The following is a 26,487-nucleotide window of genomic DNA, read 5'->3' as shown; positions in this document are numbered from 1 at the left end:
AATTTCAAAGAAGAGAACAGCGCGACTCGAGGAGCCCAGTCTGAAAAATTAGGGCAGAAACTCCCCACTGTGGAATTGTCACACAGTGTGTGGTATTCTTTGTAATCATTACTTATGTAAAGCCTATGATGAACTTACACAGTCACGAAGCCGTTTGAAGCCAGAAGGACGAAGTTTAGGCAAATAAATAGCCATGCCTCCCACGCTGGCTGACAAAACATCGCCTGGGTGGTTCGTGCGCCTACAAGTATAGGTGGCGATAAGCGTTAAGGAAGTTTGTGTATTCGCATAAATTCACCTATTAAAGCCTACGTGGCGGTACGGGTCTTTTGGGACACGAAAGGGAAGGACGAACGGAACGGAGCAGCAAACGACCCCGGCACGTAACCTAAGAATGCTATGCATTCAAAGGCAGCTGGGTAAAGAAGACCAGGGCTATAAACTCTACCACTGGCATTTTTTCCTAGCACAAAAAATGCAGCAGACAACAATGTGCTCGACAGAATCAAGCCGCCATATTACTGTTGTCCTTCGCACCGCTGAAACCTGCCCAACATTGCTTCCAGGCAGCAGCTTTTTTTTTTTTTTTTCCTTTTCAAAATGAGCCGTTCCTCGACAGAGCCGCACGTACTACTTCACATAAAGTTGCTGTACTCGGCACATCATAAAGCCATATGCGACGACGTCGCTGCCTACGTATGCGCTGACAGGAGCAGCTAGCTCGCAGGTAGAACATCCCTATACGACGCCTCAATGGAGATAGTTGCCAGAATTTCCCCGGCTTATGTGTATACATGCATCCACCTCGCAGAATCCGTGCAGCGTGACAAGCAATCGGAAGCCTCGAAAACGGTACTCTGGCTTCGCCGGGGGTTCTGGCCGCGCGAACGGGGTGCCGCGCTGCACGCATTCAGCGGGGCACAGCCTTTCGCCGGTGCACGCGCGATGAGCGGGAGCAGCGCTCGCTTTTTCTACTGCCACGAAGAAAATATATGCGAGCAGCGCGGTGCTCCAAATATTTCGGTCGTGTTTGCCAAAGCTCGTAATAAACGACAAAGCGCTGTCAGACAGCGCCAAACGACAAACAGCGTTAGTCCTTACTTTTCTATCTACGCAAGAAATTCCTGCGTTGCCCGCAAAGCACATGAGCACGAAAGAAAAAAAAAAAAATACATAGCCCCTTTACTTTTCTGCATAGCATGGCTTTGCGGCTGGCCCGCGAGGAATTTTAGGGTTTATTTGTGCCATCGCAAAACTTGGTGTGGTCATTCACGAGAGCACATATTTATCCTTACGAGCCACATTGTCCCACAATAGCTTATCTTCCTATATTCTTGGAAAGGAGCCCTGATAATAGCGGTTAGGGACAGGAATAGATCCCTGGTCTATCTAAAAGATATTGATTAGCCATCTTCAACTAAAGGTGACAAAAAGATAAATATCCTTTTAAACGTCGTTAGCGGAAGTTAATTTCTTTGCACTGAATCAAAGAAAATGAGACGGTTACTAGCGGGATGTATTCAGGACTTTTATGGGCAGAATTAAATATCATAAATGTGGTTTTGGAGGCATTCAACTGAAGAAGGTTACACCGACCCGAATGCTAATATGTTATATAGATCATAATTTAGTGCGGTTGTAAGAGAACAAAGTGATCAATTGATTGCTTTGGTTTTTCTTGCAAATTATTTCCGCCAGGGCAGGTCATACATCTGTAGTCAGGTAATTCGATTAAATTTTGCAGGCCCCTTTTTTAAGTGTCCGAAGTAAAAAAGATTAGGACATTGTGAACCGAAATACTCCGCTTAAACAGACCGCGAAGGGACGGAAAAAAGTGTTCCGTTTATCCGAAGTCTCGCGAAGGGCACAAAAATCCCCAATATTTCTTTATCATTTGAAAGATGTTGAGCGTTGTAATTTTACTGCGGTGGAACAAAAAGGAGGTAGTTCCTTCTCCTGCGCTCTGCTTCGAATATCGCAAACTTCTTTTGCACAATTTACAAGTTAGTTCCTCCTACTCAAAATGTTTCCCAAGAATTCTGCGCAGCCCTTGCGTTCAAAAGACCCTTAAGACTCTGAACTTGCATGTCTGATCCTAAACAGTAACGTGCACTAGGAACAGTAAAATGTAATACGTCACCATCGCTATAGAATTCTTCGCCATAAACCTCTGCGATAACACTTGAACTGTCTCATCGGAGCGGGTAACAAGGGCATCATCTAAACAAGCACATTCCTGCGGCGTGAACGAAGAAGTAATGGCAACCTGAATGTATGGTTTTATTTTTTTTATTTTTTTACAGCGAACCTGTTAAGGGCTCACTCTTCGAAGTTCGCGTCCGGCAATAGAAAAAAGCTCTCATTGGCCGTATGCTGTATGTGCGAGTGAAAGCGCGCGAGGGCGAGCAACGTGCGCTTTCACGGAGAGCGAACGCACGGCGGTGAGCAAACGCGACTTCCCAGTGGAAGGAGCGCGGTGGACGAGGAGGGCATTAAGTGTGCGCGCCCGCTCTCCCATTGAGGCGCATGCGCGCAGCCTGCCAGTCTCTGCCACCTGTGCCGCCGACTCTCTCTGGGCACTCGCCCGCCTCTCCCCTAACACTGGGCTTCTTTGATTATCCGCTCCTGACAGTCCCGGACTGCCCGAAGCAGTGCTTTCAGCCAATGAGCGTTGCGTGTGCAGCTTCTCGGACAGTCCGGGACTCTCAGAGACGGATAATCGAAGAGGCCCAGTGTCGACAACGGCGTTTAGCCGTTCCGTCAGGTAGCCAGCGTCTTGACAGCGGTTGTGTGCGGTCACACAAACAACGCGCACAACTGTTGTCGACGGCACCGGCGTTTTGCCCACGTTCGCACTGAACGCGGGCGGCGTTGGTGACGTGTTTATGAAGAACGTGCCAACCTTTGCCGTACACCCTATGGCGGTGTACCGTAGCGACCATACGGCCATGGTCCCTGTGGTCACTAAATAAATGAAAACCACCGGAACATATATATTCCTCATTCTTTAATAGTTCAAATAACCAATTACGCCATCACATATTAATAGCCATAATTGGAAATACATAATTCCCACCACAGTACATACAGCTGCCACGGCCGCTGGATTAAAAAAAAAAAAAGGTCGTGCAGCTGCACTGATCTTCCATCTCCACCCCAGTGGAAGGGCTGACAGTTTTTTTTTTTTTTATCCTCCTCCCGCCAGACATCCCAGACATCCCTTCTTGCCTATAGCGAAGCCCTCACGGGGGAAAAAACATCGTCCTGATCGAAACGGTGGCGCCATATCTCACCACTACGGCGAAACACGCCGCGCGGTGAGAGATAGCGCCACCGTTCTGTTGCAGGGAAATCGGCATCGTTTGAGCCGACATGGCACTTGCCATTACCTTGGATTTGCGTTGCTTCAGGCAGCATACGCCAGCATATATGATCCCCTCTCTCGTACATCAACGCTCGGAAGCGCCAGATTTGTTTAATAAATATTTCATGACTGCATAACGCGTATTACATGCTTGAGTTTCCGGTGGCTGAACGCAACTTTATGCTTCAGTGACGTGTGTGACAACCTTGCATGCCTCCGTCCGTTAGCGATGGCGGCATCCACGACAAATACTTTAACGGACTTCGCAGCTTCTGCGGTTAAACAACAGTGGACTCCGAATAAACGAAACTCGCTTAAAGGGAAAGACAGCCGCTCAGAACATGAATCGCGATTGATGTAAAGATTGCCGATCGTATTGGCTGAAACGAACACTGTTCTGCCCATCACACACGGATTTATATTTTTTTTTTCATTCTTCGTTAATTTTTTTCATTCTTCGGTAATAACCTTTGATGTCCCACGCGGCAAGAACATGAAGACGCATAAGTAACCTATCACGTGACCTTCTACTAGTTTACGCGGTTCCTGGTTTTTTTATTAGTATTGAAATGCAATACACTTTTTTTCTATTATAAGTGTTTTCTAACTTACAATGTGCACATAAGCCTTCATTTGTAGTGAGTTGAAAAGTGGATATGCCTTCGCGTTCGTTTTCTTTGAGTTGGCTTGGCTCGTCTATCGACAGAATAAGGACGCCGGGAGCCAGCCAGCAATGACGTTTACTTGGGGAATAACGCGGTACAATTATTATTATTATTATTATTATTATTATTATTATTATTATTATTATTACTATTATTTGATTTGAAAACATATACATTTGACAGGAAACCGAAAGCGAATAGCAGGCTGGCAACTGCCACCTGAAGGGGCTCTACGCCTGCCTACTCTTCAGAAAGGAGCAGATAGAAACACAGAGATGGAAGATAGGAAGAATGGGAGGAAAGAGGAAAGAAAGAGGAAGATTACAAATCTCAAAGAATAATGTAGAACACACAGTACAGATCACACACAGGAGGGCTGGTCGCCGCAGGTCACGCTACAAAAAAATGGTAAATAGAAGAAATAGTTTCTGGGTTACAAACGCGCCCTTAAGTTCGTTACTTCTAGAAAAGTAAGAGAGCGCGCTGAGACGCACAACCACTGGGGTACAAACATTCGTCTAGGGCGGTACACCAGTAAAACACGTTGTGGGGCTAGTTGGTGCATAGCTTTCAAAATATGAAGCGCCACCAGTGACAACACATTAGGAAGGAACAAAGACAGGACAGGCGCTACTAGCAACTGTTTATTGTGGTGGAAGGTGGTTGAATATATAGCCATGGGGAGAGGGGGGGGGGGGGACGAAAAAGGCGGCACACTGATTGTATGAATGCGCACGCGTGAGAACACTGAAGATATGCATGAAGAAAATGGCGAATCTAAAACTAAAAACACACTTTCATTTGTGTATATATTCAGAGACGGGAAGCTGACACATGTTTCACCTCTCTTCCTAATCTGGTTGGCCTCCAACAATTCACGTGCCACGGAGTCTTTACTTTTAAACAAGATTGTAGTATCTTGAAGCCTTGCTTCGCATGCTTGTTTATTTTCATTGCCGCAGGCCTTGCAATAAAGAGGCAAGTTTGAGCCATAACCATATTTCAATGAAAGCTTATGCTCCCGTAGGCGATCATTAATACATCGGCCAGTTTGGCCGACGTACTCTTTCCCACACTTCAGCGGTATACGGTATACAACTCCTTCCTCACACTTCACAAAAGGATTCGTATGTTTAATGGAACACCCTGCTTTCTTAGAGTTATCAGAACCAATCAGGCGGCACAAAGTAGCAAGTTTTCTGGGTGCGGAAAAAACCACAGGAATTTTGTATTTCACGGCAACGTGTTTAAGATTGTGCGCCACTTTGTGAGAATAAGGAATCACCACTGGTTTGGCTTTCTTTTCGAATGTTTGACCTTCTTCAGTGCTTCTTTTTCTTTCTTTTTTCACCTTTTTTCAATAACGCCTCCGAAACTGCGCTTAAAACCGAACAAGGGAAGCCAGCCTTCCTCAATTTCAAAATCTGTTCGTCAAAGCTTCCTTGTGCCTTATGACAGCACGATTTTTTAAGGGCGGATTCGAGGCACATAGTGGCAATCGCACGTTTAACAGTCTAGCATAAAGTCTAGCATAAATAAACAAGCATGTGAAGCAAGGCTTCAAGATACTACAATCTTGTTTAAAAGTAAAGACTCTGTGGCACGTGAATTGTTGGAGGCCAACCAGATTAGGAAGAGAGGGGAAACATGTGTCAGCTCCCCGTCTCTTAACATATACACAAATGAAAGTGTGTTTTTAGATAAGTTTTAGATTCGCCATTTCCTTCATGCATATCTTCAGTGTTCTCACGCGTGCGCATTCATACAATCAGTGTTCCGCCTTTTTCGTCCCCCCTCTCCCCATGGCTATATATTCAACCACATTTGACCACAATAAACAGTTGCAAGTAGCGCCTGTCCTGTCTTTGTTCCTTCCTAATGTGCTGTCACTGGTGGCGCTTCATCTTTTGAAAGGCGGTACACCGCAGGCCAAGGAGATGACAGTCCCTCAATATAGAGACATGCGCTGCGCACTGAAAGCCGTTGGTCACACAGCCAACCCTTCAGTAGGCGCGCTCTGGCGCGATGAGGCAAGCCGCGAACGCAGGGCCGGAACGTTCCATTTGCGACGCATATGAGAAAGGTCTGTACAGCAACGAATTGTGCCAGCTTTTTACTTTCAAAAGCGGTTGAAAAGGTCAAAGTGTCGGTGGTTAACCTTGCAGTGGCACTGACTCCTGTGAAAGGAGAAAGATGGGCAGCATTCACCATTTTCGAGGCTGGCTGTCGGCATCGCTCTCACTTCTCAGCATTGCTGGAGGAGGGACTTTTATAGGCAGCTCAGGTCGAAAAATTATGCTCACAAGATATCCACGCGCTTTTGGAAGTAAGCGCTGCAGGTGTAAACACTACCGATGGTGAGCTTATCCTTGCGCCATACTGGGTCCGCAAAAATTGGTTGCCAGCCCTTTTAAACTAAAAAGATCAAAAAGACACGTTTACTTGTTCACGAGCGTCACGTCACGTCTAGCCCATACGAATTGACTATACAGATTCGCGGCCTTTCATATCTATAATTTAGTATGACATTGACATTGCCAATCGAACGGGAAACACTTAGGGGTTGCGGTTCGCGAGCTTTTTTAACCCACAGTTGGCGGGAATCGCAGCTGCTCAGAATTATAACTGTAACGTAGCACAATCACATCATGTTGCACAGCTGCAGGTATAGTAATATATGCATGTACCTCTAGCGTTCTATTAGCCCGACGCAGAAGTTGCAGGCAGAGTGTCCCGGGTACCTTACTTGAACAAAACATGCGAAAGAAAACTAGAGATCAATGGCGGAAGAAAAGGAGCCGCACGTATTTTGGCACACCTCGACGAACTACACAGCCTTCTTCAAAGGTGTGTCTTGGCACTTGCGCAATGCCCCGGGGAATTAATCTGCATACTTAGTCGGCGACACGAAGTGCATCGCTCAACTACGATCGGTACGCGGCTCGGCAAATAGGAGGGAAAGACAAGCTTTTCTAACCTGCATGTTGGGCCCGAAAAGTTACGCCTTCAGCAATTCCCACAGTGAGGATTCGTGTTCCGACGGGGTGGGCCTGGAACACACACGCTGGAACCAGCAGTTATAATTAGGCGGCAACACCGCTAAGTGAATTATCTTCGTAATGACAGCGTGCCCCAAATCCGCGTTCTCATCCGCAGGGAGCAAGGCGCATGCGCACGAGCCACAGTAAGCTTCTCCCCCCCGAAAGGAGAATGCGCGGTGCTGTTCTCGCGAGTGCGCCCGTCGAAGAGACGCGCGTTCTCTCCTGCAGAAGTCGCAGAGACCGGGCCGCCGTTCGTGGCTGTTTGAGGCTTCTTTTGCCGAGTGACTCGAGACGTTTGAGGCTCACTTGCGGGAGTAAGGTATATGGCTAGAAGGCAATCCACCTTGCCAAGCAGCGCGGAACGAGACAAAGGACCTCGTTTCGCGTTGTTCAACAAGGCCAATTTCGGGATTCGCTAACCGCACCGAGTTTCTAAAACAAGCGAACGATTCTCCGAAACGTATTCCTTCCTGCACTGTGTCGTTAGAGTGCGTCTTCTTATTCGTCCAAGCAGCAAGAAGAGTTATCTTTCTACGTGCTAAGTGTATCCTCAGCACCTCGCAATATGAGGCGCTTCGGTGAATTTGCTGTCATGACGTGCCTATAAATGCGTACACTAAAAAAATAGCTTCTCTGCATTACATACAAACCTGCTAGTGAAATGTTGCCAGGCGCGTTTTCGTAATTAGAAAATGGAAGAGACAATAAAATGGACAAATCGCCAATACACAAAATATTTTATGTTACGTAACGTAGTGAGCAGTACTGACTCATCCGTAGCTTACAAACCAGACCAACCAAGTAAACGGATCACTAATCTGCTTCAAGAACTCACAAATACGTCAAATGCTGCAGTGCGGTTCTAACAAAACTAAATAGTACAAATAAGAACCGAAAACAGTACGCAAGAACGACAACACGCTTGGAACTTGACGACACATACCAAGGATCAGCTCTACCAGCATATCTGCATATAGGCCTGCACTGAGTGACACAGACTGACCCTGTGAGCAGCTGTACTTATTTTTCTTCAAAAATTAAGTCTAATTCGGTTGCGCATATGAAATCTGTTTGAAGAGACTTACAAACAACATTAATTTTGCTCAAAGCAATTTGTCACGGAGCGGAATATTTTGGAATGGTTTGGACGCTGATTAACGACACGCCGAATTACGAGCGTCAAACACGTGGGCTCCTGACTGTGCAGCGTATAATGCATTCGACATCGACACGCCGAATTACGAGCGTCAAACACGTGGGCTCCTGACTGTGCAGCGTATAATGCATTCGACATCGACACGCCGAATTACGAGCGTCAAACACGTGGGCTCCTGACTGTGCAGCGTATAATGCATTCGACATCGACACGCCGAATTACGAGTGTCAAAAACGTGGGCTCCTGACTGTGCAGCGTATAATGCATTCGACATCGACACGCCGAATTACGGGCGTCAAAAGCGTCGTGGCCGCTCGGGCTGCCATCTCGATTCCAGACGCGTCACGCCGATTACGGACCCCGAAGTGTGCACGTACGGCCACGTGGTAGTGCCGGGCTCAACCTTGGCCCTTGACATTGGGAGAGAGGCTAATCTGCGGTTCTTCGTCCATAGTGATAGGTCGCGGCCAAGATTGTTGGGAGCTAAGAGAGCTGAATTCGGAGAATGCTACGTAGCGGCAGTTTCCCTACCTAGGGAACTAAGGAAAGGAGAGGCTATTTAGGCGCATGTTTTGGGCCCTGCTGATTAGTCTAGAAGCTGAACCTATGCGCTGCTGAGAAGCCGTTGGGGGGCTAGTGCCGTCCAGTATCGCCTGGGCCACCTGGCCACGTCGGAACTCCGAGGAACTTGTTGACGTACGAGACGTCAAACCAGCGTCTGCAACGAAGCTCACGGTAGTTCGCCTCAAGTTAGCTCAACCTGCTTGAGAGAAGACGTCCAATCTAGACTCCCGGGAAACCCAGCCTAGCAATTCGCATCCACCTCGACAAGATCGGACCGCCAGCATTCTTCGGGAAAGCTTTGTGCACCGACTTCCACGGTTTATGGACTTGCTGATGCTGCCCGGCGATGCGTATGACACCATTTATTTTCTTTTGAACTTTGATTTCTTTTGAACTTTGCTTTAGTGAAATACTGTTAAGTGTATTCTTGTCTATTTGATCCGCGCCCTGTTTCATATGTCTATGTACTGTTAATTGCCCGTATTTATTTGTCCTTATCATTGTGATATTAAGTTCAGGTGTGTTAGTATGTCTTGTTTTTTTTTTCTTATTATTTTATTTTATGAACTTGTGTATATTTATCAGCCGATAAATATCTTGTTTTATTGTTTTCTCCTGACTCTCACTCTTTTCACTGTGCTCGCTTGCGTACGGAACGACCAACCAGCTTGTCTACCCCGTCGACCGACTTCGCGCCGACGACGAATCGGGGACAGCTGTGACACAATTATGACGAAATTGATCGCCAAATATGACAAATTCATTTCCGCGATAGCCAATCGAATTCCCTATGCTCCACCCGCACGATCTTCGCACGCGTGCGGACGTGTGGAAAACTGCACATGTCACACACAGGTGGAGCTCTTTTGGTTTACACTGGTTTACACGAGCAACGCAAAGCGAAATTTGTGCACCTATATGCGACATGTCCAGTCTCAACCCACGCGGGCCATGTGGGTGGAGCAAGTTGGCCCACGTGTTTTATGGTTTATAAATACGCTCGCCCAGATAGGCTAGCAGCTATCGGAACATGTAGGTGTCAACATACATATGCAAGCATTAAAGAGTTTCAGGTTGTCAAAACTTCTTACCGTTTGCAAAAACAGGGTTACCGGAGACGTTAAAGTGGACGGCCAGGTTGGTGGCGCCACTTGGTAGCGCAGCTCTCAACCATAAAAACACGAAGCTATTATATTTGCACGTAACCAAGCGTATTCTACTGCGCTGCTGGTGTAAATTTTCGGCAGCGGCGTGATCGTGAAGAAATTGTCTTTTTTTTTTCGTTTCTTTAGGCAACGACACTCACGTAACACGAATACATGTCTAAGGGATTGCGGTTAGACGAAACGTCACAAGACGTCGCTACCATCGTTGTCGCTGCCGCATCTCCGGTATTTCGCAGGCAGCAAGACGTTAACGGACAATCTCAATGCATCTCATAGAACTCGAGCCAATGATCGACGCCACCGGTTTCTTGCACAGCCTGCGGCTCTTGCGTTCGCCTTTGTTCGACCAGGGCCGAGGCACCTCGGCTGCACGGGTCTCCTCGCGTCGCCTGCGGTGCGCATCGGAGCGCAGAAGCGTGCTGATGCGTGGTTGACGCGAGTTACCACCTTAATGTCATCGCGCGTGTCGCTCAGCCAAGACGCAAATTTGTGCAGCCGTGCGCGCGTGCGCTCGAGCGGGCAACGTGGACGCACGAATCGTGGCAGGCGGGCTCCTCCTACTGAGAAACGTGTTTCCTGCTTCCTGCTTTTCTGCCTGAAAAATAAAACAATCAGCTAGCTAGTATAGGAGCGACTTCAGTATTAGCGTCTCTAGACGATCAAACTGTTTTTGATTAGAGTTATACTGCCGTTCGGGACGTTGGAAGTTTGGTTCATCAAAGAATATCGCTCTGTTTCGATAGCAGAGAGAGGTCGCCTTCACATGAACGATGTGGAACGAGGCCTCATAATGGTTCAGGGCAGAGGTCGACGCTGCAAGACAAACGCAGTGCCCTTGAACCCAACCCCTTCAAGAGAGGCAAAGCGTGCGAAAAACTGTTGGGAGACTAAAAACAAAACAACGACGCCAGCTTGCGTCCAGGCAAAGTCTTTTGCTGCGTTTTATAGGAGCTTGTTACTGGGCGGCAAAAAAAAAAAAAAAAGAAACGTGTGCGAAAATCAACATTAATTACTCCACAGCGGCGATGTCGTATACGGTTGCTGGCACCCACACTTACAAGTTATTACATCAAGCATACAGCCCAGGCGGGGACACGACATTCAAAATTCTCCACAACACGAATGGATAAGGCCAACGAAGCAAGATGCACCAATGACCTCGATACATCTCCAATTAAACGTTGTAAGGTGGTTAATCTCTTGTTAATCGGGTAAAGTCACGTGAGCTGGGTCGACCAAGTGTTCAGTAAAATTCTGTATTGTAGTCGCCAACTTTGTTCTGCAGCAGAACACGCGCAGCATTAGTTCCAGGCATGCTCAGTGAAAGCATTGCTGTGGAGGTACTTGAAGAGGACGGTGCACCAATGAGGGCGACATTGCCTAGCCTGCCTGTTTGACTCAGGTTCACCGAAACAGTCAACATCTGTAATACGTGCGTGCCACGTGGCAGCATCTCGACAGCGCACTGCGGCTCAGTGTGACTCTTCTGCTCTCGAGTCGGCCATATTGGAAAGCACGGGACGCGCCTCCACGTCGCCGCTTAGAACCGCATTCGAGGTGTCCCCTATAATCGCATGATGATAATAAGTTGTTGGCATCCCTATGAAAATCATCTAGCTTGGTTCAGTTAATCAGGTATGATATACATACTTTTCATTCTATCACTTTGCATACATGTGCTTAATCTTTTTTCTCTTCCTCAGAACTTCTCTATCTACCTTGTACCGCTACCTATGCCTCTAATGGGTGCGGTCGTATCAATGCTTCCCTGCTATTTTTTCCCAATACTCTAAACGTCTTTTACTTATCTCGACTGCTTACCGCGGTTGATACTTCCGCCTGCTTTAAATCCAAGTGCTTCTGGAAGTTACGTATTGGTCTCGCTAGGTGGATCCCTTCGCATTTCATTAAGACGGATGCTCCGGATTTTCGCTGCAGCAGACACATGCCATATCTTGTTGCGAATATTTGCACCGGTACGTTTTTGTCCTTACGCAACCAGCTCGAGCCTCGAATAGAAAGCCACTGCCTCTTGTGTTATCGCACAAATTTTTCCTTCACACTTCCTTCTTCCCATTCCTGTAAATCTCCATGGTCTTTTTCTGTTTCCATCGTTTGCATCCAGTTCACTCTCTTTTTCTCTCACTTTTTTTTTGTGTGTGTGCTGACCTTTGGTTGCCTATTTTTCTTCAATTCTTTATCGTCTTCCTTCTTATAGATTAGTACAATGTTGGCATTCTTCCAGCTCTCTGGTACACTTGAAGTTGTGAGGCATTGTATATAAAGGACCGCAAGCTTTTCAAGCATGATATCTCCTCCATCTTTAATTAAATCGACTGTTATTCCATCTTCTCCAGCAACTTTTCCACGGGTCGTGTCCTGCAAGGCCCTTCCAAGTTCATCACTAGTTATAGAAGGAGCCCCTACACCCTGTTCATCGCTACTTCGAATGAAAGTGGCTTGGCTGCTCTGGGTACTGTACAAATCAGTATAGAACTGTTCCGCTGCTTTTACTATGACATCGAAATTGCTGATGATATTACCCAGCTTATCTTTCAGTGCATACATCTTGCCTTGTCCTATGCCAAGTTTTCTTTTCACTGATTTCATGCTGCGTCCATATTTTACGGCTTCCTCAATCTTTCCCACGTTATAATTTCGAATGTCCCTTACTTCTTGTTGATCAGTTTCGACAGTTCAGCGAATTCTATCTGATCTCTTGAGTTTGACACTTTCATGCTTTGTTGTTTCTTTATAAGGTCCTTTGTTACTTGGAAGAGCTTACCTATTGGTTGCCTTGGTGCCTTAACTTCCACTTCAATTGCTGTTTCTGAGATTAGCCTGGTTACGGTTTCATTCATTGCATTTATGTTGTCTTCATCTTCCTGTTCTAAAGCTGCATATTTCTTTGCGAGCACCAACCTGAATTGGTCGGCTTTGATCCTTACTGCGTCTAGATTGGCCTGTTTCTTCTTGACTGATTTTACACTTTCTCTCTTCAAACTGAGTGAAATCCTGGACCTCACTAACCTATAGTCACTGCACTTTACCGTACCTAACACTTCTACATCCTGCACTATGCTGGGATCGGCAGAGAGTATGAAACCTATTGTTTCTTCATTAATGATTTTCCAGGTCCACTTCCTGTTGCTGCTCTTCCCGAAGAAGGTATTCATTATTCGGAGCCTATTCCTCTCCGCGAATTCTACCAACATCTCCCCTCTAAGTGTTCCTAGAATCGATGCCGTAGTTGCCAATTGCTTGCTCGCCAGCCTGCTTTCCCCCCACTTTCGCATCGAAGTCGCCCATGACTACAGTATACTGAGTTTGCACATTTCTCATCGTTAATTTAACATCTTCATAAAACTGTTGTATTTCTTCATCATCGTGAGTGGAGGTTGGGGCGTAGGCTTGTAGAACCTTCATTCTATACCTCCTATTCAGCTTTATTAGGACGACTGCTACGCTCTCATTAATGCTGTAGTATTCATCAGTGTTGCCTGCTATGTCCCTATGGATTAGAAGTCCTACTCGGCATTCTCTCTCGGACTAGTATGCTACCCATAAATGCACCCTATAGTCGCGCCGCCGAGCGGTGTTTGTGCGCCACTGGATGTCGGGTGTCGCACAACCGTCAGCAGCAAGTGCCGCGCATGCACCCGGTATGGGCAGTCACGTGTTCACAGCATTGTGCTGTCTCCTCTTCCAATGGCTTTGATAAAAGCCCAAGCTAAACTAGTGAGGGCCTCTATTATCACTGGACCAGCTTTCCATAGTCAGGGGTCAGCTGAAGCTCATTCAACTCACGTGATATAGCTAAGAAGAGTGTGATCAGGAAATACTTGTTAGACATCCAGAATTTATACGGTTGCCAACCATTCTGAATTCAGCGGGATACTCCAGACTTTAGAGTAAATGCCCCGAGCTCCGACTTGACCCACTCGGAACGGTCAAATGTCCCGACTTTTTTTCTTCTTGTCTTGCGTATGAATAACAATAAAAAAAAAAAACATATCCTTTCAATGCCTTGCAGCTCGGTTGCACTCCTCTTCAGTGTTCTGTTGTATTATCATAACCTTAAAGGCAGCTTCCTTTTGTCGCGCTTTAGCTATGTCGTAGGCGCTTACCGTTCGCAGTACCTCCTCTGTATTGGCACGCTAGAAGGCAAATACTGCACCTTTCTTCTTGTAAATTGCGACATGCATTGCACGGCAACCAAAAGTTATAAAACATTGTTGCTCGCCCAGATTGATGGCTCCTTGCACTCACAGGGTCAAGTGTCGGTCGTCGCCAGCCGCCCGCAGCCCTCAAGTGCTTGTGCGGTCTGATATGCAAATGGCACGCGGAGGCAACTTTGCGAACGAATAGTGGTGCAATTTTGTTTTATCTTGTTATTTTTGGTCGATAACTGCCAACTCATTGTTTCACGATGAAGCATCTGTTTCTTAATAGCGATCTAGTAAATAATTACTTAATGTCATACATTATAGCCCTGAATATAAAACGCGCAGGAAGTGCAGTCCTACTCGCTTTATATTACGCAAATTACGCAAAGGCAACGTCAACGAGGGACGGCGACTTTTTGCGTCACTCCGAGATATATATATTGCGTCACTCCCTTGAAAAATGTCGGTCTACCGACCGAAACTGTTGGGTAACTAAATCTAAGACAACCGCGAAGTTGTGCTTCTCATTTTTCGAAGTACGCTTGGCCCATTGAAAAATCCAGTTACTATATATATATATATATATATATATATATATATATATATATATATATTACTGATCACCACCGGTCAGTGCCCTCCTTTATCCGAAGTAAACACCATGGAATTTACGTTGTCTTGCCCTAGGTGAATTGGGAAAAATTTTGACAGAAGGTTTTTGGGGCACTGACAGCGTTTCTTGACATATAAACTATAGGAATAATAAGATGAATAAAAAAGATGACGGTTATATGCCTAAGGCTCGTCTACAGTACAACCAAAACTTGTTTGTTTTATTCGGAAGTTCGCACATGTTAACGATAGCCAAGCGACTTCATTTACCGAAAACATTCAGCTTAAGTGTTTTAGCTCATCCTCCACAACGTCGAGCTGTTGCACTAATTCTCAAGAATAAGCAAAGCAGAATAGTTGAATAGATGAACACGTACTTGCTTAGTATATAATCATTAATTCCAACAAATTCTCTGTTTTAACATACCGGTAACCAGCCTGAAAAATTCAGCAAGCGAACATCACTAGCGATTTATTAGAAACATGACAGCACTCAGCACATACAATCATGTTCCATCTATTTCGCCATCCATAGGTATGCATTGTAAAAAAAAATGGTCAGCTTCAGACTGTTGACAAACTTACTTGTTGGTGGAAAAGTATCCGCTTCGGCTGTTCAGTGCATTAACGTGATTATTTAAATACCAGCGAAGTGTAGTAACTCCTACTAGAGTGTTTTTTTTTTCTTTTTTTTTCTTTGCCCACTGCCGCTATGCAACCGCTGTGTCATAAATGGAAGACGTGACCTAATGCTTATCAAAAGCACCATTATTTTCTGACCCACCACGGCTGGCATGCATTCAGAAAAATTCAGCTTTGGTAACATGTTCGCACCTTAAGTGGCATTTCGTATTTCTACAAATTTAACATCGCCGTGGGATGGTTTACCTTGAGGAAGACAAGAGTGAAACCTTTCAATATTGTTACGCGGCGCTTGCATTATTATTATTTGGTTTGTACACATATACGCACAAGGACGCGAAAGAAATAGGGAGCGAGCGAGCTGACAACTGCCACCGAGAGGGGCACAACGCCTGCCTACTCTTTCAGGAGGAGGGAATAGAGGATATGAAAAAAGGAGGAAAGAAAATAGGAAATAAAGAAATGACGGAGACACAGACAGAACAAAACAAAAACACAAATAATGTCTATAAACGGGAGGCCAAGTCGGTATCCTTCAGAAATGTTAGCAGAGCTCGATGGGTCAGGTCACGTCGAGCAGCGCAACCCCTTGGAAACAGGCAATCGTCAAGGGTCACACATTGCCATCCAATGAGTCTATATTCCTTAATTGGCAATGCACGCTGCGCAACAAATGCGGGACACTCTAAAACGAGATGTTCAAGTGTCTCAGAGGAGCCACAAAACGTACACGACGGGCTGTCCACACGTCCTTGTCGGTATAGGCGTTCACGCACTAATACAGATCCAACCTTTAACTTATATAACAGTGCTCTAGCACGACGGGGCAAGTCCCGACCACGAACACGGGGGGGGGGGGGGGGGGGGGGGGGGGGGCAATCCGTCTGCAACACGCCGGTTTGGGTGCTGCTTTAGGAGGTGTCGGCGTATCAGGAGACGGGCGTTTTCAAACATACAGGAAATATCAGGGCAGTCACATTCGCGGTGGGCACAACTTGAAGCGAGGTGATCAGCCTCTTCATTTCCAGCGATGCCCACGTGCGAGGGTATCCACTGGGCAATGAGGGACGCTCCACGCGAAGTAATTTTGCCGGAATATTCTTGGATACTGCATAAAATTGGACTATCGGCATCTTGTCTTAGTCTGCTGAGGGCAGCACGGGAGTCTGTAAGAATGACGACCTTGAATGCGTTTAATTCTTCGTGTACGTACTTCAGGGCAGCCTCAATCGCTGCCAGTTCTGCAGTTGTTGATGAGGTTGGATTAAATATTCCAAACACCCGTCTGACGTCAGTCAAAGGGCAGAAGAAATCTGCAGAAGCGCCTTTGGCGTCGCTGCGTACAGATGCGTCCGTGAGTACTTTAATATAATCTCCAAATTTTTCAAATAGGTGGGACTGGGCCAATTGGAATAGTGCCGAAACAGGCTGGCTAGACTTTTTGCGTATTTCCGGAATTGACAGATAAATGGGGAAGGAACATTTGTTGTGTTTTTTCGGAGTTGTGATTGAAGTAGTGTCTTCTGAACTGCGAAGTAATGTCAACAAACTATGCGACCATTTTCCCATGCGAGAGAACGGGCGCTGAATCAGCCGATTAATCAGTGCTTGGCCGTCTGATGCTCGGTGCAAACGCTCGATATGGTGTAGCGCTCTCTGCTCTGCTTGCAAGCTCAAGGGCAACTGGTGCGCTTCTGTGAGTAGTGGAACGGATTGCGCCTCACGAGGTAAGCCAAGCTTGACTTGCAGATGAACGCGACAGCCATGCAGCGAGAAGGACGATGTTGTCAGGATTATATTTCTGGTGAGTCCAAGTGAGCCCCGCCGAGTAGAATTTTGGCGAGTCCGAGCGAGCCTAGCTGAGTATATTTCTGGTGAGTTTGAATCCGAGTGAGATTGGCTGAGTATACTTCTGATAAGTGTCAGTCCGAGTGACCTCGGCTGATTTGAATTTCAGTGTGTCTGAGTCCGAGTGAGCTCTAAGCAAAAAATATAATTTGCGAGTGAGTTTGAGTAAGCTCCGTTTATTTTGCCGACTTATGGTCAAGCGCCTAAAAGCAAAGCGGTTGTGGCACGCTTTGACAATTGGATGGTACTAGACAATCAGTGTTGTAAACTAAGCTCGCGGGTCGAACAAATGGTATATTTGAAACTGCAGAAAACGGAATGTAAGAGAAGGATGGTAGCCTTTTCAGCGTGACGGTGCGGAAGAGCGGGTGAAGCTTTTTGTGCTGAAGGGGCGGGTAATTTTTTTATATGTGAGAACGAGGGTGAGGGAGGGCGGTCATATTTTTCAAAGTGAGGACAGTACTTGCGTAGTGAGGGTGAGGGCATTTGCCCACCTCTGATTTAAATCACATGATTGCGCACCCACAGTCGTCGACACTAGAGGGCTTCAGCTTGTCCTTGGACGTATTGCCCGTCGCAGAATACGTATACCGTGCAGTGCTTGCAATGGAAGCGTTTCAGTGAGTTGCCATCTACAGTGTGTAATGTTCATTCTTTCGTGTGTTCACATAACTGAGCAGGCAAGAAGCACACATGGACAGCGCGTACTCCCGCATGGCTATATAGAAGATCGGAATTGCCGTAACGTGTCTCGCGGTGACGTTGAATACCATTTCGTGGTATGTCCTAGACTCGTTACAGAGCGCACGTTCTGGAAGTCCCGACTCCTCCTCAAGCTTTTAAGTGATGCGGCCTTAGCTAACTGGTAACGTTTGGCAGATTCATTTAAGCTCTTTTGTTGTCGGAGGGGGGGGGGGGGGGGGGGCAGCGCGGCGCGACTTGTGTCCTGCACCCGATTCGTTGTGCACGTCGTCTTGCTCACCCACTTCGGAACGATGGTCGACTGAGCGACGCAGGTTTTCTCTTTCGAAAGCTTCCCCGAAAGGAGGCGCTCGGTCGGAGCAATCGCCGGCATGTCGTGCGAGGCTAGATCCACCCACAACATCCTACTTCATTGATCAAGTGCAAAGCAAGGCACACCTCATCAAGAAGTCGATAGTGTGAATTCACAAGATTGTTCTTTCGCAATTGCTCTTCGCCATTGTTCGGCCGCCCTCGCTACGATATGTCTCGATTGGCTGAAATTCTCTCTTACAAACAATTCTAGCGTAAGATCATTCTGTAAATACGGGCCCTGTCTTGCGGTACAATTTCCGCAGCTGTCACAGTGGCTTACAACCTCCCCCATTTTACTGCTTGCCATAATACCATACAGCATGCAATGTCCATCATCGGAGTGTATTACTCGACCGTGGGACAACTTCTGCTCGCGCAGCATTGCAGCCTGCAGCGTCGTGCACAAGCGCTGTAATTCGAACACGTGAATTCTAGTACTCGAATTCACGCTGCATGTCTAGGCTACGAAATGTTTTTTAAAATACTTTTTTTTTCTCTCCTCGGAAAAAAAAACACAAAAAAACATGCATGGTCTTCAAACTTTCGCTCGCGATTGCACCTCAATAATTTCGCCGTCATGTGAGCAGCATCCCTCCTTCCCCGCATTCTTCTTCTATACAACCAACGTTTCCAATTCTTTTCATCGAGCTCACTTATTCCCGCGGCAGTGAAGGCGGGCAAACTTACCGAGAGCGCCGCGTCGAGGGATCTTTCATGACCATGACTTCCGTGATGTCACCAAACTTGCTGAAGTACTCCCGTAATCCTTCTGCAAAAGCAGACAACAAATAGGAAAACCTTGATGAAGCGCAATATTATAAAGGCGTGAACGATAAGGTTAAAGACCCGCATTTTCTCTCCCAATATTTTCCACAGATGGAACAACTTTTCCGCAAGCTAGATTGTTTATAACTTTGCGTTATTGATCGTGTGACGATAGTGCCATAACAAGTGGGCACTTCGTCCCTCCCATTTATGCTTCTGTTATTTATAATACCACAGTTGCAAAATATTATCTTTTTAAGAACAGCGTACAAGGGCAGCAAACACTGGTATTCCGCATGCAAGCGAGTTTAAACGAGCCCTCCTCCCCCCCCCCCCCCCCTTTTTTTTTTTTTGGTGCCAGCCAATTGACGCAGCATTTGGTTTGTAAGTGCTCTTTGACACTGGCCGGCTGCCTTTGCTAATATTACGTGCAGCATTAGCATTGGCTGGCATAGCTTCCCTTGCGAACAATTACAGCGGTACAGCTTTCTGTAAGTACGTGCCGATAGATGTTTAGGACTATATCTGGTTAACCAGGCCATACATAACAGATACACGCACAATATATCTCGTTCGTGGCTACTGTGATAGCTAAAGCATTAAAGGAAATACCAACCCAGGCAAATTACACACCACACTGAGTGTTCGACATATACCTTTTTTATGCGTAGCTTTCAATTGATAATTGAAAACATCTCCCGCGCAAGTTCACAGTCGTACACATGCAAGCTGCGGTTGGACGCTGCATTTTGCTCACTTCGACCTGAGAACAAGCAGCAGCAAACGTTTTCACACATCTAAAGAAACTTTTAGCTCTCGTAAAAACAAAGACATCTCCTTAATGAACTACCCGCAACGATCTTGCAAAGTTCCCCTTCTCAATTCGAATCTACCACGCATGCCGCATTTCGAAAATCCCGATTCTGGCGTAGCTAATGGTCGTGAGAGACGACGGCAATTCCCTTCTATTTTTTTTTTTCGCCAAGTGGGGGGGGGGGGGGGGGGGGGGGGGGCTTCCTCGTGCGCATATATATTTAGTCAGAGAGAAACAAAGGGCCGCGCACTGTTGGTGGCTGCTGTCAATCCCCACCCGTCCGGCAAGGTGAGCGACACATCCGCACCGACCGAACGGCGCAAACAGGCGGAGCCGCATCGATCAACGCCGCGAGAGCGGAGACAGTACGTATAGCTGCCGACCCCGTCCCAATTAACGCGCCAACGGCGACTGCGCTGCAGGAAAGAACGCAGCGTGGGGCGCTGCGTGCATCTCTCTGCGTCACACGCCCCGTAGAATGGCAACACCACACACCGGCGGCCAAAACAAAATCTGCCGTGACCAAGCCTGCAGGCCATTCTGCTCTCACTCCAGGAGCGGCGACATTCGCAAAACGCTTGTTTGATCTATTTGCTGAGTGAAAGTGGCAATACTGTCACCGACCACTTTGCAGAGAGGAAGCGTGAAATGGTTCAGCAACAATCCGCCCCCCCCCCCCCCCCTTTCTGCATGGACCCCACGATCCTCCTACCACACAAACCAACACACGCGCTCCCTCGCGCACTCGCTCGCGCGTACACATTTACTTATTGTCAGGTTACCGTTGGTCAGCTGAGGTGCGCTAAAAAAAGGAAGAAAAAAAAAAACGCTTAACCTTGCACTCGGCCGCGCAGCGCTTGCAAGAGCGAAGCTGGGCGATCGTAGCCCAGCATTTTCCGGAAGTGCGCGCGAACTTTTCATCGTATTACTCATGATGATGATAATTTCTTTTGGCGCGTCTCGGACTTACGGCCGTCACTGCACGTTGCATAGCGCAGCTTGCAACACCGACACCGCGCTCCAATACCGAGACTGCGTTCCAGGAGACCCGCTCCGTGAATGCATCTCTCTCTCTCGCTCTCATAGCGCGCAAAACCTCTTGAACTCGCAGAGCACGAGCGTACGAACGTGCCAGATGTGGAAGACGACGACGACGCTCGAACGCAATCATATGGTTCGCATAAATGCATGTTCTGCAAGCATGGCTGTACAGCCTAGTGGTTAAGAAGCTCGCCTTGGGACCGTGGGTACAAAGGTTCGAATTCCGCCTCGGCATGAAAGTTTATTTTCGTTTATGTCTGTCTTCATTGCTGATGATGATGATAGTTTCTTGATACGAACCACAAATTACGGCTGGCTTAAACAGCTTCGATGCTGTTAAGAAAAGCGTGTTCCGCTATTGTGCTTGTTTCACAAAATAATGGAACCTATAATTTCCCTTGCAGCGTTCCATACATAGCTTTCTACGAACGTAACAGTTACGTTATTTGCCATCTTCAGTGTCAAAGCCCAAGTGTTGCCTGTAAATACAATAATTGTTTCCCAGACCCATACTTTGTCAATATTTATTTACTCACTTATTTTGCTAAGGAATTAGAACACGGGTCGGGCTTCCCCGCTTCTTGGTTCGTTCGCTCTCACGCCGCCGCGTCGGGCCCCGTGACGCTTGGCCTTGTGAGTCTCGCGACGTTGATGACGCACGCGTGACTAGTGGCGCTGTGGTGACAGCATTGCTCTGTGCTGCTTGTTTGTAGCATCACAACACGCAATGCAGCCGTGCAGCAAGGAAGAGATCCCGGGGACTGGTACTGGCTCGTTCGTTCGTACATAGCCAGATTATTAACCGTTATTCATCCATCGACGCACAAAGCTATTCGTGCGCTTCTGTACTTTTTGAGGGACACAGGCCTCTGTGACCGATTGTAGTCCTGCTGTGTGTGTGCAAGTGCTCCCTTTCCCTCTTTTTCTGCTGCCCATTTCCGTTACCCCCCCCCCAATGTACGGCAGCAAAGCGGACGTTCGCCTGGTTGACCTCCCTGCCCTTCCTCTTCTCGCATTCTCTCTCTCCACGAGTGCTTATTGAAAAGACGGGGAAACAACTAGCGCGTCGCTCCTTGCGCCTTGCTGTCCTTGCGCTATACACTCACGCGTATATGCAGGGTGTCAAAATTAATCTTTACAGAACTTTCAGAAATTGCCTGTGGCAGGTAGCATAATTCTTATCGTTGAGCTGGGTTATTCGATGAGGCGGACATTAGTAGCACGAGAAATCGGAAGATATATTCAACTAATCAACAAAAATTCACTAATAACTTCTTAGTTAATTACTTTACGACACATATTGCAATTTAAGAATTGTAGCCGGTGAGCTTGTCAGGCATATCCACTTAGAATGAACTTCCAGAATGCACTGTTATTCCACTTACTTTTTTTACCAAAATGTTTTATAGATTGAAGCACAAAACTAACTGGAACGCCCATGAATTCTGTCCCACACATTAGGAAATAATATCTCGAAACTGGTGTCATCGTGGAAATTCATTTCAACTGGACGCGTCTTGCAAACTCACCGGCTACAATTCGTAAATCGCAATATGTGTGGTAAAGTAATTAACTAAGAAATTCATTAGTCAATTTTTGTGAATTACTTGAATGTGTTTCGATTTATCGTGTTACTAATGTCCGCCTCTTCGAATAACCCAGCTCAACGATAAGAATTATGCTACCTGCCAGAGGAGATTTTTAAAAATTGTGTAAAGATTAATTTTGAACACCCGGTATAGTTGTACAACAACCGGCCCAAATGCATACCTGGCGCAGATGCGGAAGCTTGAAAAGAAGCAGCAGTTATTAGTGGGATGAACGTGCTCGTCTGGAGGACTTGGCATTTGCACAAGTTATTTCTCTCTCTCTTTTTTTTTTCCTTCTTTCTTTCTTTCTTTGAGTTTGGGTGGTTGAAGGGTTCTCAAGCACCGCAGGTCGTGATGAAATATCTACTTTACGCCTAATAGAAGTTTCAGGGAGCTGTTTGCTGCAACCGAGTTAACGGAATCAGGGTCACGCGCCGGCGTGTGTCCTTTTCGTTTTCTGCATCAATGGATTAGCTTTTCCATGTGGCCCATGCTCGACTGGAAGGCACGTAAGCCACGACAGAAAAAACTCACTCGCAATATTTAGACGACTCTGTCAGCTCAAAGCTTGCAACCCTGGCTGTAACTGCACTCCACGTACATCATGCCGCACAGTTGTAGGAAATCCTCGATTCTTGCCGGCCGGTTGCAGTCACGTCAAGGTCAGCTAAACAACGCTCGAAGGCCGATGAGCGTGTCTCTCTCTCTCTCTCTCTCTCTCGTTTTCGTGTTGGGTCATTTCCGTGTGTCCCGGTACTATCTTTATCTGCATTCTTCCCACCAAAACACTGCACGCTTGCTGCGCATAGACCAAGGATAGAGTTATTTCGTAGAACAGGCAATTTAATTACGCGACCCGCTTTCAGACTGCGCACGTGACTACGACAGGGAAGAGGCAAACACCGCAATGGGAGCCGCGGGCGGCCTTGGCTGAAAGCAGCTGCCATCGGCGAGCGACGCCGGAATGCCAGACAGGTGCACGGACCCGCCTCTCCGTCGCCTTTGCGCAAGCTCTGAACGCCTGCTAGTAGGCGCCGCAGACATTTCAGATGCGGTGATCCAGCTGCGTAAGATGAAAGCGCTTGACGAGAAGTGTTACCTGCAACTGTGGCATCCTCAGCGATGACAAGTTGCAGGACCGGTCACGTGTTAGATCGCGTAACAAAGGAGAACGTCGAAAATGCCCACCGAGCAAATGCGCACCACACGAGTTCGATGAACGTCGTTGCGAAACGTCGCCGAACTTGCGTGGCGGAAGAGAAAAATCCGCAACGCGTGCGAATCGACGCTACACAGCGCAACCCGGAGGCGGTGCGGACCTGAGATCACCACAAGTGAAACCGTGCGAGGCGCAACCTACTCCACAACGATGTGACGTCAGCCGACTTATGTGGACGTCGGCATGGATCGTGCGAGTGTATACCGTCCCGTGGACGACACCTCGATTAAATTTGGCCGCAAGCGTTGCCTCACCGGTGAACAAGTTCTATTTCAACTTGAGTATGCTTCTTAATATGTACTTGGCATATTCTGTAGATTGATATTACTGCCTGAGCTTTCGGAAATTAGTAAATGTGCTTCCGCCGTCCGTTCCATGCACCCGCAAGTCTCACCAGTCGTACCTCGGCGCCGAAACCCCGTGATGACAGAAACTTGCCAACGCACTTTTTCAGTTGTCTAAAACGCAAACATAACTGCAGGTCATCAGATGGCAGCCATTTGACTAAGGCATAGCTAGTACTATATACATGGTTGCAAGTGCAAATGTTGCAGGAACAAGTATAGAGAATGTGGTCCGAACGTTTGCGCTGGCTGCAGTGAGCAGCATGCACTCAAGCCTAGACTTTTGTCCCAAGTGCACAATGGCGCCACACAAGACGCTCGAGGAACAGAGGCCGCGGATGAGGGAGGTTGCAAAATTAGGACCCGAAAACTCGGTGAACGCCACACAGAAGCCGGTCGCAGAGAAGCATGCAAAACCGGAACGGGGCAGCGAGAAGAAGCTCCCAGCATGCGTTGACAAGCCGAGAGGAGGCTGGGAGAAGCCTCCTTGTAAGTTGTTTTGAGTAGCGCTATCCCTCGGTTGGCCCGTATTGAGCTATCTAAGCGCGCTTCATTTTCAACCAATACTGATACGCGGTCAACAATCTTTTTCCGGGAGTGTGACAATGCGACAGGTCGCCGTTAAAATAATAGCTCATCTCTGTTGGTTCCACATCGCCGACGAAAATGAAGGCGAAATATGTGGCGCCGCCTGTTGGAGTGGTTTGAGGTGTTCTCCCACTCGGAGCCTGCCACGGACGAAGACGCCCACCGGCAGGCTCCTCGGCGTCTTCGCAGAGGCGACGACGAGTGCGCGCCACAAACCGCACAGCTGACGCTGCACCGCGATAGCGAGGGAAAAATGCATTATTTCGGGCCATGCGAGCTTCCAGAATTACAGAGGCTTCTTCAGACTCTGTAAGACGTACCCGCTGGCCATCCGCAGGCTGCGCAGCAATTCGAAACCGGCTCTTCCTGGTAGCTTAAGCATTTGTGAAGAGGCTCTCTAAATGGCTGTCTTCAACGATCGTAACAGGCGCAAAGCGGCAAAACTAGCGACATGGGCAAGCTCACTTCCTTTAGCCTAATATCACCGCGAAGGTGAGTTACGCGTTCGATATTGTGGGCATTGTGATCGCCAGGTGACGTCGAGTTTACTCGCGTCTATTGTGGACCGAATAAAGTTGTTTCACTCCCTCACTCATTGTGATCGCTGTTGTTTACTGAGTGCTGCGAAACTAAATAAATAGGCCACCGAAAGGCAGGACATGCCATAAAGATGAAAAATAAACTCCCAGCTTTGCAAATGTTATCACAATGTGTCCCAACGAGGAAATACTGCGTAAATGCAAACATGTTTACCCCAAGCAGGCATTACGCGGTTTTCTTGTAAAAATTACTGGTAGATTGTGTGAACTACAAACAGGCACTTACTATACAGCCACGTTATAAAAACGGAAGAGCTGTAAAGGTCGATCACCGCAGAACTTGGTTGGCGCAGTTAAGAGAGTATGCTATGTTTCAGCCCCTGCTTATGAGTTACGCACAGTGTTACCGTAGCAACAACGTAAGCATAGCAGCAAGTTGTATCAGCCAGACATAAAAACAAGCGGGTGCAGCATCCAAGCGGGACAACAGCCACCGTTATTAACGGTGGTACCGAAGCCGAGGTGGCTGCAGACATGGCTTCCGCCTATGTCTCACAGAACTGTGTAGCGTGCGGAGCCAGCCCCCGCACTTTCTCTCGAGCCTTCTCGCTAGCTGCACTGCTCTCCCGTCTCGCAATTGTGCGTTACTTCTGTAGTCTTGCTAATATCCGTATAGAGCTGTTTATGAAGTCTTTTTTTTCGTCAAATTTTTTATCTCATAACTTTTGTTGTAATTGTCTTACATTTCTACATTTTTCCTTTGTTTCACTATGCACCAGCACTTTATTTATTTATTTATTTATTTATTTATTTATTTATTTATTTATTTATTTATTTATTTATTTATTTATTTATTTATTTATTTATTTATTTATTTATTCTATTATCGTTGCTTGGTTTTGTCTCGATTGCTGCAGTATGATTTTTTCGCGGTTGTTCATGGGCTATCCCTCGGGGAATTCAATGCTCTGTCTATGCGAGGGACTTCGGTTTCGGATAGTTCTTTCTTCTTCTTCTTCTTCTTGGGGTTTTACGTGCAAAAACCAGTTCTGATTATGAGGCCCGCCGTAGTGGAGGGCTCCGGTTTAGTCTTGACCACCTGGGGATCTTAAACGTACACTTCTTTGCATCAGCTCATTGGTGAGCACGACGAGCAGGAACTTACCTGTGTTGAACTTTCCTCAACTGTTCGTTCAGTTGCGACTGCAGCATATAGTGCTGCTGTCTAACTGTGTGAATGTTGATATCCATCGTTGATGCAAAAGCTTTTTCTTGTCTGTTTTAACAACGAAACTGTTTAAGCCAGCC

The 26,487-nt window shown here is 47.0% G+C and overlaps 1 protein-coding gene across 4 annotated transcripts in view; it reads right to left on the bottom strand.

Moving 5' to 3' along the window:
- The window catches only part of LOC119446839 (RNA-binding protein Musashi homolog Rbp6), a 648,548-nt gene that overhangs the window by 517,000 nt on the left and 105,061 nt on the right, over window positions 1-26,487 (bottom strand). For all 4 annotated transcript variants that reach the window (XM_037711402.2, XM_049664456.1, XM_037711403.2 and 1 more), the window contains exon 3: window positions 18,968-19,049. In XM_037711402.2, coding sequence (XP_037567330.1) covers window positions 18,968-19,049 — 82 coding nt within the window. The remainder of the gene's footprint in view (window positions 1-18,967; window positions 19,050-26,487) is intronic.

The sequence above is a fragment of the Dermacentor silvarum genome, chromosome 3 (assembly GCF_013339745.2).
Source record: "Dermacentor silvarum isolate Dsil-2018 chromosome 3, BIME_Dsil_1.4, whole genome shotgun sequence".
Classification (NCBI taxonomy): domain Eukaryota; kingdom Metazoa; phylum Arthropoda; class Arachnida; order Ixodida; family Ixodidae; genus Dermacentor; species Dermacentor silvarum.
The sequence above is the reverse complement of the archived record's forward strand: the minus strand, read 5'-3'. Positions and strand labels throughout refer to the sequence as shown.